Source organism: Lutjanus erythropterus, chromosome 11 (genome assembly GCF_056507025.1).
Source record: "Lutjanus erythropterus isolate fLutEry1 chromosome 11, fLutEry1.hap2, whole genome shotgun sequence".
In the NCBI taxonomy this organism is placed as follows: domain Eukaryota; kingdom Metazoa; phylum Chordata; class Actinopteri; order Lutjaniformes; family Lutjanidae; genus Lutjanus; species Lutjanus erythropterus.
Genome location: NC_139327.1, coordinates 36,143,049 through 36,159,571, shown reverse-complemented (window position 1 = coordinate 36,159,571; position 16,523 = coordinate 36,143,049). Strand labels below are relative to the sequence as shown.

Sequence of the window (16,523 nt, the reverse complement as noted above, 5' to 3'; positions counted from 1 at the left end):
CACCGGAATGGGAACCAGAACCAGAGCTAGGAGAGTGGGCTCTGTATTCAGGCTCGGCAGCCTTAGAGCTTTGTGTAATAAAAGGCTGACAGACAGGTGCCAAGCTGGCTCTTTGGCAATTGGACTAGTCAATAATATTAGCTGCTATGTTTTGTGTTGTTGCACTTGTTTAATGTTTGGCTGCCGTGACAAAATTGTTGACTTGCTAGTTTTTGATCACAAGTTATTAGCATTGCAAATTTTGTGCATTAAGTTTTGTTTAAACAATTATATCAATACATGAGTTATGTGAAACATTAGTTCATTAGGCACAAACGATTTTTACCAACAAATATTAAAACCCTGAGGTTGTTCTTATCCACCTAATGATTCAACAAACAGCTCAGCAAAAAAAGATAAGATTAGATATTCCTTTAATAGTCCCACAAAGGGGAAATTCACAGTAATACAGCAGCAAAGTGGATAACAAAAATATAAAGAAGCATCAATAAAGAAGTTTATGTCAGATGGTCTTGTCAGATGAATAAAGTTTACAAAATTTGCAAGCCCTGCTTACATGCAGACTGTAAACTGCTGTAGCATCCTGTCTCACAAATGCTTGTCAACAGCAAATCGCAGATTATTTTTGAAGTTCTGCTCTGCTCTCGCTTGTTCACGCATGGGCTGAAAGTAAGCCGCCTGTTTTAGTTTGTGAAATATGTCAAAATTAATGCCAGTTTTTTTTTTTCTCATGTCGCATATCTCAGCTGGCATTTTCCAAATTTGGTGAAACCAGCTCCTGATCTTCTCAGATAAAGTCCAACACTCAGTGCACAGACTGGGCTCTCCTGCTGCTGTAGTGTGTGTGTCTCAGACTCAGACTGTGTAATGAGCTGCTCCTGCAGTAAATCAGGAGCTAAATGCATGTAAATTTGGCTCTATAGAGTTCTTGTAGAGAAATCAGGGAGGCAATGAGATGCAGTAAGGAGGAGTTTTTTCACACAGCCTTTGAGTGTGGTCATTCAGAGTTTGTTTTAACAGTTAGACTTAATGAGATGATACAGCTATGATTAATTTAAAACAAACCGTCAGACAGTTTAAATCATGACTCTCCTTTCCCTTGTTGGGATGGTCCTCATTTTAAATATGACTAAACCTGCCTGCTCATTCATGTGTTTATTCATTTGTTTGTTTTGTCAGAAATGATGACACAGAGTTGAGCCAGCTGTGAGGGCGATGCTTGGATTTAGGATGTACTGTATGCCAGCAGGCCGTGGACCGGCTCTTTTGCTCTTTGTCGCACAGTTTTGCTGATCTGTGTGTTTTCCCGCCGGCCGACCTCCCACCACCCCCACTCCCCCTCTCTCCACCCTCTCCACCCTCTGACGGGAAGTGGTGACATCACTGTCAAACAATGTCTGTCGGGCCCACCAGGCCGCTGTCCCGTCCTGTCTGACGCTGCCGCTGGCGACACATCAGTGCAGGACGGTTATCAAACAGCCCGCTGTCATGCTACTGCACATACAGTACAATATAACACTGCAGGATCAGCAGTATTTTATCCATCAGATTAAGAACTCTGTGCATGTGGTGCATGTTTGTGCAGCTGTATCGTTGCAGGCGGTTCCTATCACAGCATCTATAGTTTACTTTTAAATACAATTGTACTGTGACTTTATTTTTTCTCCTTGTTTCAATGTTGTTTCACCATTAATTCCCACGGAGAGTGTAAATTCTAGGAAGTGCATTTTTCAGAAGCTGGGTGATGCAGCCTGATGTCTTTTCTGCCACCAAAATACATTCAAAAAGTAAAAACAGTCTCTCTTAAAATCACAGTAGGAAAGTTATAAGTTTTATAATTAAAGCCAGTGGATTATGATTGTCAGTGCAACAGGCTTTCGAAAAACCATAAAAGAAAATGGCTTTTTTGACCTCTCAGCATTCAAACCTAATGTAAAAATGATAATTGTAACACTTTTGGCTGAATTATTGACATTAAAACAAAAATTTTCATTGCAAAACATCTAATTTATGCAGCAGAAATTGCTTACAGTGATCACGTTACTTAAACGGATGAGTAATTGTTTAAGAAAAATGTCCAAATTGTCTGATTCCAGCCTCTTAATTGTGAACATTTTTTGGTTTCTTTCATCCTCTCACAATAATCTGAGTATCTCCGACTTTGAGTGACGAGGTTGAAAATTTTCGAGCTCAGAGTGGTCTGGAATGCAGAATAACTTCTGACTAATTTAAAAATGGGCAGAGAGGTGCAGCAGGAGTGCAGGGGGAAGTGGTCATCTTGTGGATTGTCAGCAGTGGTGGCACCCACCTGTCACTCAGCGCGGACACACCTGTACTTATTCATAACTTTCAACCACAAAATAATTTAAGCAGGTGAGTTATATAAAAATTCTCCTGTACAGTTGTCGTGAACAGGAATATTGGCTTTAGAGACCAACTTATAAACATGTTTATTTCAGCTGTGAATTGATGCATTTTAATATGAGGGTCCATGACGTCAGCATTGGTTCCATGGAGGCCGTGGAGGTTGCCACTTAATTTTTAATTTTTGAATTTTGTTTTTAATATGTCATGATTGGGTTTTTTTCCCTGGTCATCGTGATTGATCATGTGATAATTTAAAAGGTCTCTAGTGTCTCTTAAAGTGTCTGAACTCAAGTGAAATGTGTGCATGTACAAAAAAATAAATGTGTCTGTGGCTCGAATTGTTTTGTCTAGATTGATTCAGACTTTGATAAATGAATCACTGAAGACAAATAAAGCTTTATCAAGACAAATGACCAAAGAGCAGCCAGGTCAAGGAACATATGTGCAGTGACGAGGCTCAGCCATTCATGATGAGACAAAATGATTACAGTTTGAATGATTCAGACTTCAAACCGTCTCCAGGGGATTTGTTGTCAAGATTTTGGGATGTATACTGCTGCATAATGAATGCACAGTATATACATTACATTCAAGATTTAAACTGTGTTGTCAAGTTATCAATATAATCATGATTTATGAGCCTGAGGAGCTTATCAATGCGTCATCTGGCCTGGGAAAATGTTGGAAACTAAACCTGTATTTACATTACAACCTGTTGCCTGCATGCCATGTGATCTTTATCATTCAGCTTGTGTAAAGGTTTAAGTTGCACAAACGATCTTGAATGTTTTTCAGCCAACATCGAGCTGCTTGATTAGATCATTCCTCGGAGTTCACAGGCTTATATTGAATTTGGATGTTTGTGGTGATGCAGCGGAGCGAGCCAAGTGATGTCAGATGCAAATGCAGAATGAGTCATTAATGGAGCTGACACGAAAATATTCGCTGTGGAGAGCTTGGATAATTAACCAGTGAAGTTACTGTTTACTTAAAGGATCAGTCTGGTGGACTGATCCCACGATCCAAATCCTGATATATCTTAATCATCTGTGCCATGGAGTATGACGTCCAGGAAGTTAAAATTAAAAATTAATTAGCTAATGGGAAGTATGTTCAACAAATTTCTATGTGGTTTATACAGAAATTCAAGATGCCATTTTAATTGAGTCAAACACATATGAAATTACTTTTGCATGGTTCTCATTAGGCTTATTATTTGTCTAATTTATTTTATGGGTTAGATAAACACCCAAACTTAAAGGTCTTCTACACGGCATTGTCAAATGCTGGATTCTGATTGGTCAATTACAGGATTCTAAGGTCTGTTATTACTGTATAACAGACTGTTGCTATGGACGCCGTTCTGATCGACTGTGGCGGATCACATCCTGTCATATCAATCCGCAGAAAGACGTCTACACCCTGCAGCAAGAAACTGTTGATTTTCTGCTGCTCCATCAGAAAAAACGGAATATTTTTCCAATATCAATTTTAATACCTTGGAGAGAACAAAACAGCGCAGTTTCAACCGTAGAAACGAACTGACTGGTTTTTCAAGCAGAAGCAGTGAAATCTTTTCTAAATCGACATCAATAAATCAATCAATAAAATCATATTGAAATCAACGTTTTATGTCAAACTTTTGATTTCTTTAGTAAGTAGTCGTGTAATAATGTCCTGCATCACCCTGTCGGGGTTTATTTCTCTATAGTGACCCGCTCGCTCTACATTATCCCTTTACATATTTTCTTTTACTCCTCTTTGACAGTAAACTTTCGGTTGTGATTAAAACAAAACATTTGAAGACGTTGAAACTGATTATTAGTCGGAGGCCTACTGTTTATTAGCACTTCTGTCTTTTCTGTCTCATTAAATCAGTTTTACACACAGCAGTAACTTCTATCTGTGGACATGTTGCTGTGAGCACAATAAAAGTTTTCATGGAGGCATTTATCTTTGTTTTGTGACTTTTTGTACTGGAACACGGTGACTCAGGTGTGACGTCATTTCCAGCTCTGATGTGAAATTGTTAAATTGTTATATAGAGATGGTAATGTTCTGTATTCCTCGTCTTCCTATGAAGCATGGGAAAAAAACTCTTTCTGAGTCACTTTTCTGTTTTATATTGTTCACTGATGCAACTATTGCCTTTGAGAATAGTTGTGGAGTTTCAGAAAGCCGAAAAATCATGTTGTATCGGACCATGTCTCGCTGCATTCATAGTGAACATTCAGATCTGCTGTATGTTTGGAATTTTAGCTTCTTGGGCTCCAGGCCTCTGGAGGCCTCTGCTGTTATCATCCCAGAGGAATTCTCTGGTATTTTTGGTATCTGAGGCACAAGTTGATTGCTGCATGTTTTTTTTTGTCCTCTTCTGATTAACTGTGCAGTAAGGAAGCAAAGAAAGTCCCAACATATTAGCCAGCAGACGTGTATCCCAGCCGAGGCGACACTAATACAATAAGTAAATTAATGGTTCCCTTTTATCCTGGTGCCAGTTCACTTTTCACATGGACATGAACACTTTTCTTCTTGTAATCCTGGATTGGTGAACTTTTGAACCAGATTTTACAGAGAGGGGCCACATCGATGCACTTTTGGTGCATTGATATGGCCTGTCACGGCGTTTAGGAACTTTACAGCTGGATTCTTTGTGTAGGCCAAAGATTTATTGAATGTTATCAGTCAGTATTACTTATGTATTGGTATTGGCATCTAAGCTGATAAGGAACAAGAAATTACAATACAGAAAAATGTCAAAACCCATGTTTGAGGTAGGCTAATGTAGAAAATCGGTCTCTATTGCACAGTTTGTCCGCCAGAGAGCACCGACAAGTTTATTAATTTATTTTTCAACAGATGTAGATAAAGATAATGAATGTAATGTGATGTAATAATGAGTGCAGGTTTGCCAGTCCTGCCTTTGATGTGTTGCTGTAGACCTATTTGCATTAGATTAATAAAATCAATAAATTAATATTTGATTTGAAGTAATGTATTTATACCCATATCCAACCAACCTGACTCCATGTCAGCATCAACACACATGGACAAGGAACACGTCAAATGCAAGTCCACCTGCACATGCAGCCACATACACGTTTTCTCTTTCTACTGAACCCATTAGGCCTTTTTCAGCTGTGTTTTGGGGTTTTCTGTGGCCAAAAGTCAAGTATCTCTCGTACTTCAGCCCCATGCACCCAATTTAGCAATGATCAGTTATAAACATCTCTCTCTTTATACTGACAAAACTTCATTTTGGGGTCTCTTCCCGTAGTAGTTGTGTAATGCTGTCAGTTCTGGTGAGAACGATTAGATACACCATGTCACAAAGTTCAAAGTTATCACGTGACCTGACTCAAAGAAGCAGACCCTCTTAAGTTTGTCTCCGTGATTGTTCCCTCAGTATCTGAAGCTAAAAGCTCTTATCCAGTAGTCTGTACTTAGCAGCCACCCACTGAGCAGGACGCAATCTGTCCGTGTCTCGCCACGTCTTATCAGCTGCTAATCTCCTAAAACCACAGCTAGGAGGGTCCTGAAATGGGCCTTGCAATCTCAGAGATAAAGACAAGGTTACTGCAAATTATTCTTTCCTTTTCAACATAAATTCACCCTTTTTTGTTCATAATTATGACCATTTAGTTGTGTTTAGGAGAGTGGAATCAGTTTCAATTTGACACAAAGGAAAATATTCTTGGTTTTCTACATCCCAGGATTTAATTTATGCCGTCTTGTTTTCTCTGCACCATGAGGTTTGGTTTAGACAGGATTGTTCACACGCTTTGGCAGCTAAGTTGAAATTTCCTCAGCCCTGTTCCTCTGTCTTCCCTCAAAGACACTTGTGCGCCTCCTCCTTCCCGTCTCCCTCCTCCGTTTCTTTCCCAGCCTTCTCCCTCATTCAGGAAACTGGAGCCCGGCCAAGACCCCTAGTCTCTGTTTCCGGGAATCTGTCCCACAAAGCCACAGTATAGTAAGTTGGCTCTGACGTGGGGGCCATTGTTAAAAGCCCGGGGGCCCCCATTGTCCAAGGGAGGAACAGCAGCACAAACAAAAACCCCTCTTGCGGAACGAGGAGGAGGAGCTGCAGCGGCGGCGGCGGGGGGCACGGAGAGGAGAACCTCTGCTATTAATATATGAACTACCACCATCAGGTCCACCTCCCACGAGGGATTCAAAATCAGATAAGCAAATACCAAGAAAGAGGGAGGACATGGAGCCTGTTTGGGTCTTTTTATAATTGTTGAGTTCAAAATTAGACGTCCCTAGTTTTGTCCGTCCATTTTAATAGAATGGACGTGATTGGAGATCTGGTTGTATACAGGAAGGCCTGATTTTTAACGGGCGACTGTTTACTGAATAAGTTAGGAAACATGACAGTATTGAAAAGTACCAACACAGTCTCACGGAAGTTTCTGAAATAGTCTTATTAAGTCAAAATTGATTATTTAAATTGAATGACAAAAAACGGTTCCATGTCACATAATTTCATGGTAAAAAGGTGGTAATTACCAAGTAATATATTTGGAATTTCTTAGAAATTACCCACAGATTACCTCGAAATTGCCCCCAGATTTCTTGGTTAAGGATGTGATAATTAACTTTTTTTAATCAGCTAATTACAAAGTACCATATTTGAAATTTCTCTGAGCTGACCTGCAAATTACCCCCCAGATTTCATGGTAAGTATATGATATATTGCATGAAAATGAATTACTTATGAAATATCACGTACTTACCATGAAATTTGGGGGTAGTTTGCAGGTAAGTTTCAAATATGTTACTTGGTAATTACTACCTTCCACATGAAAACAGTACTTGTTAATTATCACTCATTTAACCAGGCATTTGGGGGATAATTTGTTGTTAATATAATATATATTATTATTATATTATTATATAATATGTTGCTTTGTAGTTACCACCCACTACATGAAAATGGCCCTTGCTAATCATCACATACTTAACCAGGAAATTTAGGGGCAGTTTTGTGGTAATTTGGGGGTAATTTATAATATAATAATATATGTATAAGTATGTTACCTGGTAATTACCACTTCCTGCATGAAAATGGTACTTGCTAATCATCACATACTTAACCAGGAAATTTAGGGGTGATTTGTGGGTAACTTCTGATAAATTTAAAATATATTACTTGGTAATTACCAACTATTTACCATAAAATTATGGACCAGGAAATTTAAACGTTACCCAAAAAAATTTTGTTGATATTCTGAGATATTTTAATTGTATTTCAGAGTTTGTCTTTTTACCAGAAAATGGTTTAAAACAGCCGATGAATCTTACTGCGCTCAGGAGCGTACATTAAATTTGCATCCAATGAAACACTTTCTCACTTATGATGAGTATGGAAGGAGAATACATCAGTTCACTGGAGCAGACTGCAGAGTTTCTCTGGACTGACTGGATAAAAGCACAACTTTATTACTTTATTCAATGATTTGGTTGAAGTTGGATCATATGTCTGCTGGTCTGACACGTGCAGTGATTTCTCATCATACTTCTGAGACCTCATGTACCTGACACTCAGCTGTCTACACCTGGAACTTATATTTTAATATGCTATAACTTTGTTTCCAAGATATTGTGCATTTACTTCTTTTTTTGTCTTTAAAGATGCACTCCCTGATATTTGAACAACACCCTAGATCGGCTCTAGATTGATGCAGGTGCAGAGAGGATGTTTGGTATTTTTGGAAAGTTTTATTTTATTCAAGTGTCAAGTGTCTTTACTCATTTTATTTATTATTTTATTGCAGATGTTCCCATTACAAGTTATCAAGTTCATCACTTATTTCATTCGCCCTGCTGCATTTCAACAGTTTCTGTTTTTAAAGACAAAGTTAGGAGAATAAAATAAAAAGAAAGAAAAAGAAAAAAGGGGGGGATCCGTCTGTACTCTCTTAAGTATAATTTATTTATTTAAATTTAACTTTTATTTAAAGCTAAGAACTTTCATGTTGTGTTTATTTTGGATGACCCTTTGGACAAAAGCGGAACTGTAGTACAATTAAGTTTAAAATTTAAATGCATTTATATATTTTGATGCATTCATGTCTTTTGTGTCTCTCTAGGACCCCAAGCATTCTCAACAAGGACCCCACAGATAAGAAACCTAAGAATGAGAAATCCTCCGTCTCCCTTAAACATGAGTTTGACCCGACAGGTAAGAACAGACACACATGGATTTATCTCTGTTCTCTCATTCTGGTGCTTGATTTTTCTTTAGTTGCTTCTTTAGTTTTCGGCAGCGCTTCGTCCGTGAAACGCTGTGTGTAAGTGTAGCAGAGGGAGAAAGGTTTTGGCTGTATTTTTAATAAGTTTACAATTTTCTAATCACAACTTGTGCAGCAACAAAATTTCAGTTTTACATGATTTCAAAGAAAGTTTTAAGAAAGCTGAAACATCGAGTTGAGTTTAAATTTGGAGCTGAGGCGATTAAAAGAAGAAAATGGATCAAACATTTCCCCGTTCTTTGTGTGATATTAAATATTGTTGGGTTTTGGATTGTATGTCACCTTAGGCTCTAGGAAATTATGATTTCCATTATTGACTTTTTACCATTAATTTAATTTACAGTTTTTAGTTGAATGAATAAACATTGCTGACACATTACATAAGTTTTTACGCAGCCTTTACCCTGGGGGCTGGTGCAGGGGAGGACAGAGATGGTGTGGTTGCAAGCAGCACTCAGAAACAAGTTGTTAAGGTTGTTGCCTTGGCTGTGGGGTTGACATTAATCCCTCCTGCCCTTTTCTTCACCCTGACGTCTTGAGGCTCCTTCATGGAGTCCAGAAGACAACCAATTATCCACTCAGGATGAAGGAAAAGGGAAACCAGACTGAGGCAGATAGTACGGAGTCATTAAACCTCCTCCGTGGCTGCAGGAAGAACATCCCTGATATCTTTATCCAGCAGATTTCAGGGAGTCGATGAAGTCAGAGTGTCAGACTATGAATGAGTTTAGAAATGGAGGCACTGGTTCCACAGAGTCAGGAGGAGCTGACAGATTCCAATTGGTGCTATTAGCTGTGCTCCTGGCTCATGGTCATGGGATTTCCCAAACTGTCAGCAGAGAGATAGACATAAACAGAGTGCTGCAGAAATGAGTCCTGAAAAAGCTGGATATTAGTTGGCATTTTTCCACCTCAAGGTCAGTTTTTTAAATTTAAGATTTATCTACAACATGAAACACATCAGTAAACACCTCGCTCATGAATTTTGATGCTTTTACATGGTTTTCTAAATGAGACTACAGAGGCTGTCTGGGATATTAAACGTCATCATGCCAAACACTAGTCGTAAAGAGGAGGGTGACGTGAAGTCATGTGACCGAGGTGCAGTTTGTACTTCCTTAATTAAAAATCCAGTGAAAAATCTCTTTGGCTTTTTGTTGACGAAACTGGAGCGATTCTAACTTTAAAATTCATCATCCCTGTGGCGCTCCATGGGTTAAAGGTATACTGTTGAGTTTTTGACCATGTGTGTTGTATTGTTTGCATCATCATTTAAATGTTTTAGATGTGTTTAATGCAAGTTTTTTCATTTTTTTGTATTAATGGTAATTAAATATTTACTAAAACTTACATAAAGGTTTTATTTTAAAACATGCAGTGTGGAACTTTTGTCTCCCCCTTCTGGCAGTGAGAGTAATTAAACACTGTCCATATTATGTGATGAATGTCTACAGTTTCCCTCATGCTGTAGCCTCCTCACAAGTTTTTGCTGGTTGGCATGAGACACACTCAGACACCCTGTTTAATAAGTCTGGTATACTGTAAAATATCAAGAGATCTGCTCGGTGGTGATAGCAAAGACTTGATTGTAACAGATGTTCATTTATATGTAAAGGTCCAGGTTTAAATACTGCAGTATAATATTACAATAAAATCAAAGAGACAAGAGAAAGAGGATCTCTGCTTGGTGAGAACAGTTTTTGTTGGAAAGAGAACTGACATCTATTTAAAAACCTTTTTCTGATTCAGTCTCTTGATTTGTCACTTCCTTCCTTCCTTCTTCTGGAGAGTGTTTTTCCCACAAGTGACTGCACCAAAAGTTCTCTGGGAGAATTACTTTGAGGGAAAAAAAGAGCAAAAATATGAGATTAAACTTACTTCATTTGTTACACTTTCAACTAATTTTAACTGGCAACATTATGTGGAATGTAAAAAAACCCAACTTATTTTAAAAATCTCTTCTGATGAGTAGTGGAGGAGACTTATATTTTACTTACTTACTTATATTTTTTATATTTCTACTTTATATTTTACTAACTGTGGCTGCTTTTGTGTGTGTGTGTGTGTGTGTGTGTGTGTGTGTGTGTGTGATAATGACAGGTCTTGTCCAGCGGTGTGTGATAATCCAGAGAGATGAAAATGGCTTTGGGCTGACTGTGAGTGGAGACAACCCTGTGTTTGTGCAGCTGGTCAAAGAAGGTGAGTAAGGCTCACACACACACACACACACACACACACACACACACACACACACACACACACACACACACACACACATATACACACACACTCTCTGTCTTTCTATAATTGTGAGGTGCCACACTATGAAACCAAGTACTTGAGTGCTAACAAAGTTACTGTAGCAGCTAAAAACTTTAGATTTCAGCAAGTCAGCAGATTATTTTAGCATCCTGTGTTTACCAGAGAGGAAAAGTTAAACCGACAAACTCAGTATTTCCAGTAAATCTCACTGATCCCACTGAATGATCAGAGGTGAAATACGGCCATTTGATCGCATCACCAGGTAAGATCATCATTTAACCTGACAAAGATCAAAACCAGGCCTTTTATAGCTGAGTTATCTTTAAGTTCTACAGTTTGTCTGTAGTTGCTACGATGCACACACACACACACAACACACACACGCACACACACACGCACACATACACACACATACACACACACACACACACACACGACTATAACACGCGTGTAGAAGCAACATCTCTGACTCTGTTCTGTGTTTCGTGCTGCAGATGGAGCTGCGATGCGAGCCGGAGTTCAGACAGGAGACAGGATCATTAAGGTGAGATTTGTTTCCTTCCTGCTTCCAGGATCAGCAGCTAAAATATTTCAGGGCCTGAAAGTGAGTTAAGGGATGATTCAGATTCATGTAGATTCTCAACAAGATTTGAAATGACCAGACGAGAACAGAAAGTGGCTTTAAAGCACCGGTCCAGCCCAGTCATGTCCAGCTGATACGTGACTTGCTTAATGAGGTTGGTACCAGATCGGTGCATCCTTACTTAAGTGTCATCAGTGGAGCTCTGCCAGAGGGCCTCCAGCTGGATACCAGTAATTAAAACAGCTGATGCAGTGTGTAGCAGGGATCAGTAAATTAATAAAATGCAATAATATTATTATTAGAGAGACTTTAACTGACCCTTATGGAATATTTTAGTACTGTAGAGTAATGCTAAGCACAACAAATACAGTACAATTCTAACTAGTAATGTATATTCAGTGCAGAGCGTTGGAGAGACTTAAATATTAGGTAATAAAAGCATACATCAGTGTCTCTGTGTTGGCTTGAGAGAGAAATCATCGTAGTCTGGCGATGAAGATGATAAAATGCAGTTTTAGTTATATTTCTAATATGTGGCTCAAAGCTAAGATCTGAATCAAAGACAGCTCCAAGGTTTTTTCAGCTGTTGACCAATAATTAAGACCTCAGTTTTGTCCTGGTTGAGCTGTAGAAAGTTTTCTGCCATCCATGACTTTCCATCTAAATCAGTGGCTCCCAGGATTTTTTCCATTGAGCCCCCCCCCCCACTCTACTTGTATCTAAAGAAAGCTGAGCCCCGCCCCCCCACCCCAAACACATGCAGACATTCACCAAAAGAATAAATGATTCATTCCAAAGCTTTACTGTCCAAAATAAACATCCAAAAAATGACAAGAAAATGTGGGAAAAACAGTAAAATTCCTGACCACTGTGTCTCTGAGGAGGCCCGCCTCTACTTTAAAACCTCTGCTTTTCCTAATATGCCACGGTCAACCGTTTAAAATTCTCTCCCAATGCTTTTTGTTTTCAGGTTAATGGGACCTTAGTTACACATTCAAACCACATAGAGGTCGTCAAGCTGATAAAATGTAAGTATGCCCTTTTAATTACATCTTCGCTAAGCTGTATCACATTTGAATTCCAGTGATTTTTGTGCCACGTTAAGAAAATTATGTTACCAAGTTAGCAGGCTTACGGCTCGTTTCCACCAGGCACGGCCTCGTCTCGTTACGGTTTTTCCACATCCGCCGGCGGTGATTGCGGCCATTCAAAATAATACCTGTAATTAGGGCTGCCCCCTCTTAGAAGATAGATTTTTTTCATTTGTCAGTCGGTGTGTGTTACAGTTACAGGATAAAACGAATAGAAGCTTACAAAGACACACAGGGCAAACAGTTCTGTGAGGGTGAAGTTGTTGTTGGAATGCAACAACATGACAGGCTGTAAACTTTACAAACCAAGTCTCAAAATCACCACAAACCACAGAACCAGCTGTGATAGAAGAGGAGAAGGGTGATAGAGGCACAGAGGAGCGTGATGCTCTGTCAGATACTTCATCCACCGGAGCGCAGGTGACGCTTGTTTGATTGTTGTTTATGCTTGTTTCCACCGCTGACAGGCTCAGGTTGTTACTGTTATTGTCTGACAGCATTATGGAAAGTATCATGACGGTGAGAAAACTTATTTTAAAGAACAAGATACGTTTCGTTTAACCGGAAACAGCTGTTTAATTTCTCTCGCCAAACTCACCAGAATCCCTTTGCGTCATTGTTAGCTTCATTCAAACATCGCAAAAACAAAATAAAACTCACAAACAATTGCCTTGGTTCGTCTTTCCACTGTCCCAGCAATCACCAGCTCTGGTTTGGTCCAAATAAATCCTTAATCCACGGTGTAAAGGAGCGCTCAGGACAGGTGATGCTGCAGGTCCACTGATTTTATACCTGAACTGTAGGAGGACGCACACTTTTAATTCCTCTGACTGTGTGAAAATATTGATATTTTCACATCACAAATCACGAAGAAGGGCATTAAAATGCGAGTTTATCTGGTAAAACATACTTATAGAGGCTCAGTGCGGCGCACTGCACTGTAAAAAAAAGGATGAATCATTGAATATTTGTGTAGGATGAACAAATCTGATTAAACTAAGGAAAATCTAAGTCTATTTTTGATGGGTGCTGGCAGGAAGTCAAAGTCAATTTTTAAAATGAAACGCATCAAAAAAAGAAACTATTTAACTACGTGATCTATTTATCCTTGGTAGTGGCACAAAAATCAAAGAAAGAGGACCAAATCAACAAAACAACATAATCACATGGGCACAACACTCTGAAACACTCGTGTTGGGGCCTCCAGCTGTGTGGCACAGACGAGACGTGCTGAGTGGAATCAGCAGGTTATAGCAGTTACTAATCTCCCTATGTTAAGGCCAAAGACTGCAGAAAATCATGGACATAGCATCTCTGATGTCACCCATTTATTACTGGAGGGGTGTTTAAACTCTGGGGATTGAGTTTTAGTGCCTTTTTTAGTTACTGGAGCCATAAAATTCACATTTGGGCTGACTGTAATGGGCTGACAGTCAAATTCACAAGCCCCCAACACAGAACTCTTTGAGTCTTAGCTTAGTGTGGAAAATAATTTAATTTCAAAAGAGAAGTAAGGGGTTTTTCTGTTCGCTTGTGTGTACAGCTGGCTTGGACACGACATGTAATTCATGACATAATAAATCAGCATTATGGTATTATTTAGCCCTTTCATGTGGTCAGATGTTTCTCTGACGGAGCTCTTTCTGTCAGCTGGTTTTGGTGTTCAGGTCTTCACGGAGGCTTGGGCTCTTTTATGTCTCGGCATTCTTCTTCTCCCTCCTCGCCCTCCCTTCATTCCTTTCCCATGACTCCTCTCTCTCTGGCAGCGGGTTCCTATGTAGCCCTGACGGTGCTGGGGAGGCCTCCGGGGCTTCCTCACATCCCCCTGGAGGAGGGAGAGGAGGAAGCGGAGGAAGGGAAGGAGGAAGGGGCAGAGGTCAGCCCACCCTCCTCTGTCTCAGCGCCCCACTCACCTGCGCTGACAGGTGGGGAGCGATGCAGCTCCGTGACCAGCAGCCCCCACGAGCACATCAGCTCCTCTCTGCCTGATGGGGTAAGGAAGATAAAAACTTTTTTTTATATTTTTCAGCTGCTCTATTGGTCGTTCTGTCAGTTGGTCAGAGGCTGAAATTATTATTAGGAGGAGCCTCCTGCAGAAAGGAGCATAACTTCCAAATGGATTTACCCACTTGCGAAAAGATTTATATTTTGATGAATATTGATGCTGAATATTTGAAATGCCTTTACCTACAATTTTTTGCAGTATCGATACTCCAGTACCAGCTGCATTTTCTCGCTCTCTCTCCAAGAGCGAGCTGACACACACACCGCTGCAGTGCCCACACAGTCCCGCCTCCTCACACTTACTCACAGCGCTGTTTTATTCTCATCACTCATCTTATTTGCCAAATCTGCTGTCATGTTATAGCGTTGTTATAAATAGGGCAATAGGGCATGTGGCAGTGGGACTGGATTATAAGAAAAAAACACCACACATATCTTCCAGAAATTATTTTAAAGCATCACATAACCCCAGCAACCTCCTGTATCAGCAGCTGACTCTCATTTTATGTCCCTAGAAGAACTCTCAGATCCTCCGCTGCCTTTATTTTAGAAGTTTCTAAGAAACGTCTCACAGGAAGTCTGGTGAGGCTGCTTTCTGTTATAATGCACATGAACTCGCCCTCCTCGTAGATCTCAGAACACCAAACTCCTTTGGAATTTTTAAAAACAAATTAAAGACCTATCTTTTTAATTTGGCTTTTAATAGTGCGGTAACTCGGGCAGGTATTGATATGTTTTATTGTGTTATGATCTAACTGTTTCTGATTGTTTTATTTGTTTGTCTGTCTTTTATTGCCTATTACCGATGTATTTCTTTAACTATTGTTATTATTTTTATTATTTTACATCTGATTTTGTTTTGTTAAGCACTTTGGGCTGCATCTTTGCACGAAATGTGCTATATAAATAAAGTTCTTATTAATTAGTCACACCTCTTTAAATCAGGGCCCAGCATACGTTAAAAAAAAAAAAAAAAAATCTTTTTTCAACAAAAAGAAAAAAACATCTGTCTGGAGATGGATGCAATTATTATTTTTTTTTTTTTGTGTGAGTTTGGGAGGGAGCCACCAGCAGCATTTGGAGGAAAAGGTGCTGGAATAGACATTTTAGTTGACAAAGTAATTTGATGTATAGCAAAGACTGCAACAATGATAAGTAAATTGAAATGTTTAAACAAAGAACCATTATTTCCATATAATCTTTTAGCCACAGATCCACAGATGCTGATCCCATCTTAGTTTGCAGATAAATATAAAACCTGTTGTGTGTGAAGAGTTCCTGATGAGATCTGTTGTCTTGTTCAGTATATATGAAAGGTTACATGTGAAAAAAAAGATGCTCAGCCTGTGATTTTGTTGTTAAAATCAAATTAATCATACCCTATAAACTAAATGTATTACAACCCCACAATCACATATATACACGACCAAATAAGATAAAGTTGTATAAAGGCATGATGTATAAATACAAGACTGCGTAATGGATATATATGTACACCATGTACACAAATGCAGTAAATTAAAATGTGTGACTATTTCACAAAGTACTGTGTTGCATTTATAACTGTGATAAGGTTTGTGATATCAGCAGCTTATCTGTCTGGTACAGCCCACACAGCTCATTATTTTTAATTAGCCACATCGTTTCAGTCCATTACTGCCAGATTTTTACCAAAAAAAAAAACTGTGTCCATGATTTGTCTTCTTTGGAGCACCAAACATGTCAAACCAGAGACTATGGGTTCAGAAAATCTAAAACATTTGTTCCTCGTTAATTATTTGCACCATGAGAGAGATATTTTTCTTTCTCATTCAGTTTTAACACTTTGAAGACCTGCAGATGACGTGTATTAAATAATGTTGTCATTAAAGGTCGAGTCAGTCACATACTGCATTCCTGAACATTCACGTTCCCCTTTTTTCTTCTTCGCTTTTAGTCTGATTTGTATCACTTCTCTCTTCC

The 16,523-nt window shown here is 39.1% G+C and overlaps 1 protein-coding gene across 1 annotated transcript in view; it reads left to right on the top strand.

Annotated features, from left to right (window-relative positions):
- LOC146319434 (rho guanine nucleotide exchange factor 12-like) overlaps nucleotides 1-16,523 on the top strand; it is a 39,024-nt gene that overhangs the window by 4,837 nt on the left and 17,664 nt on the right. Inside the window, exons 2-6 of the mRNA XM_084730035.1 lie at nucleotides 8,460-8,551; nucleotides 10,722-10,820; nucleotides 11,378-11,427; nucleotides 12,437-12,494; nucleotides 14,324-14,550. Coding sequence (XP_084586161.1) covers nucleotides 8,460-8,551; nucleotides 10,722-10,820; nucleotides 11,378-11,427; nucleotides 12,437-12,494; nucleotides 14,324-14,550 — 526 coding nt within the window. The remainder of the gene's footprint in view (nucleotides 1-8,459; nucleotides 8,552-10,721; nucleotides 10,821-11,377; nucleotides 11,428-12,436; nucleotides 12,495-14,323; nucleotides 14,551-16,523) is intronic.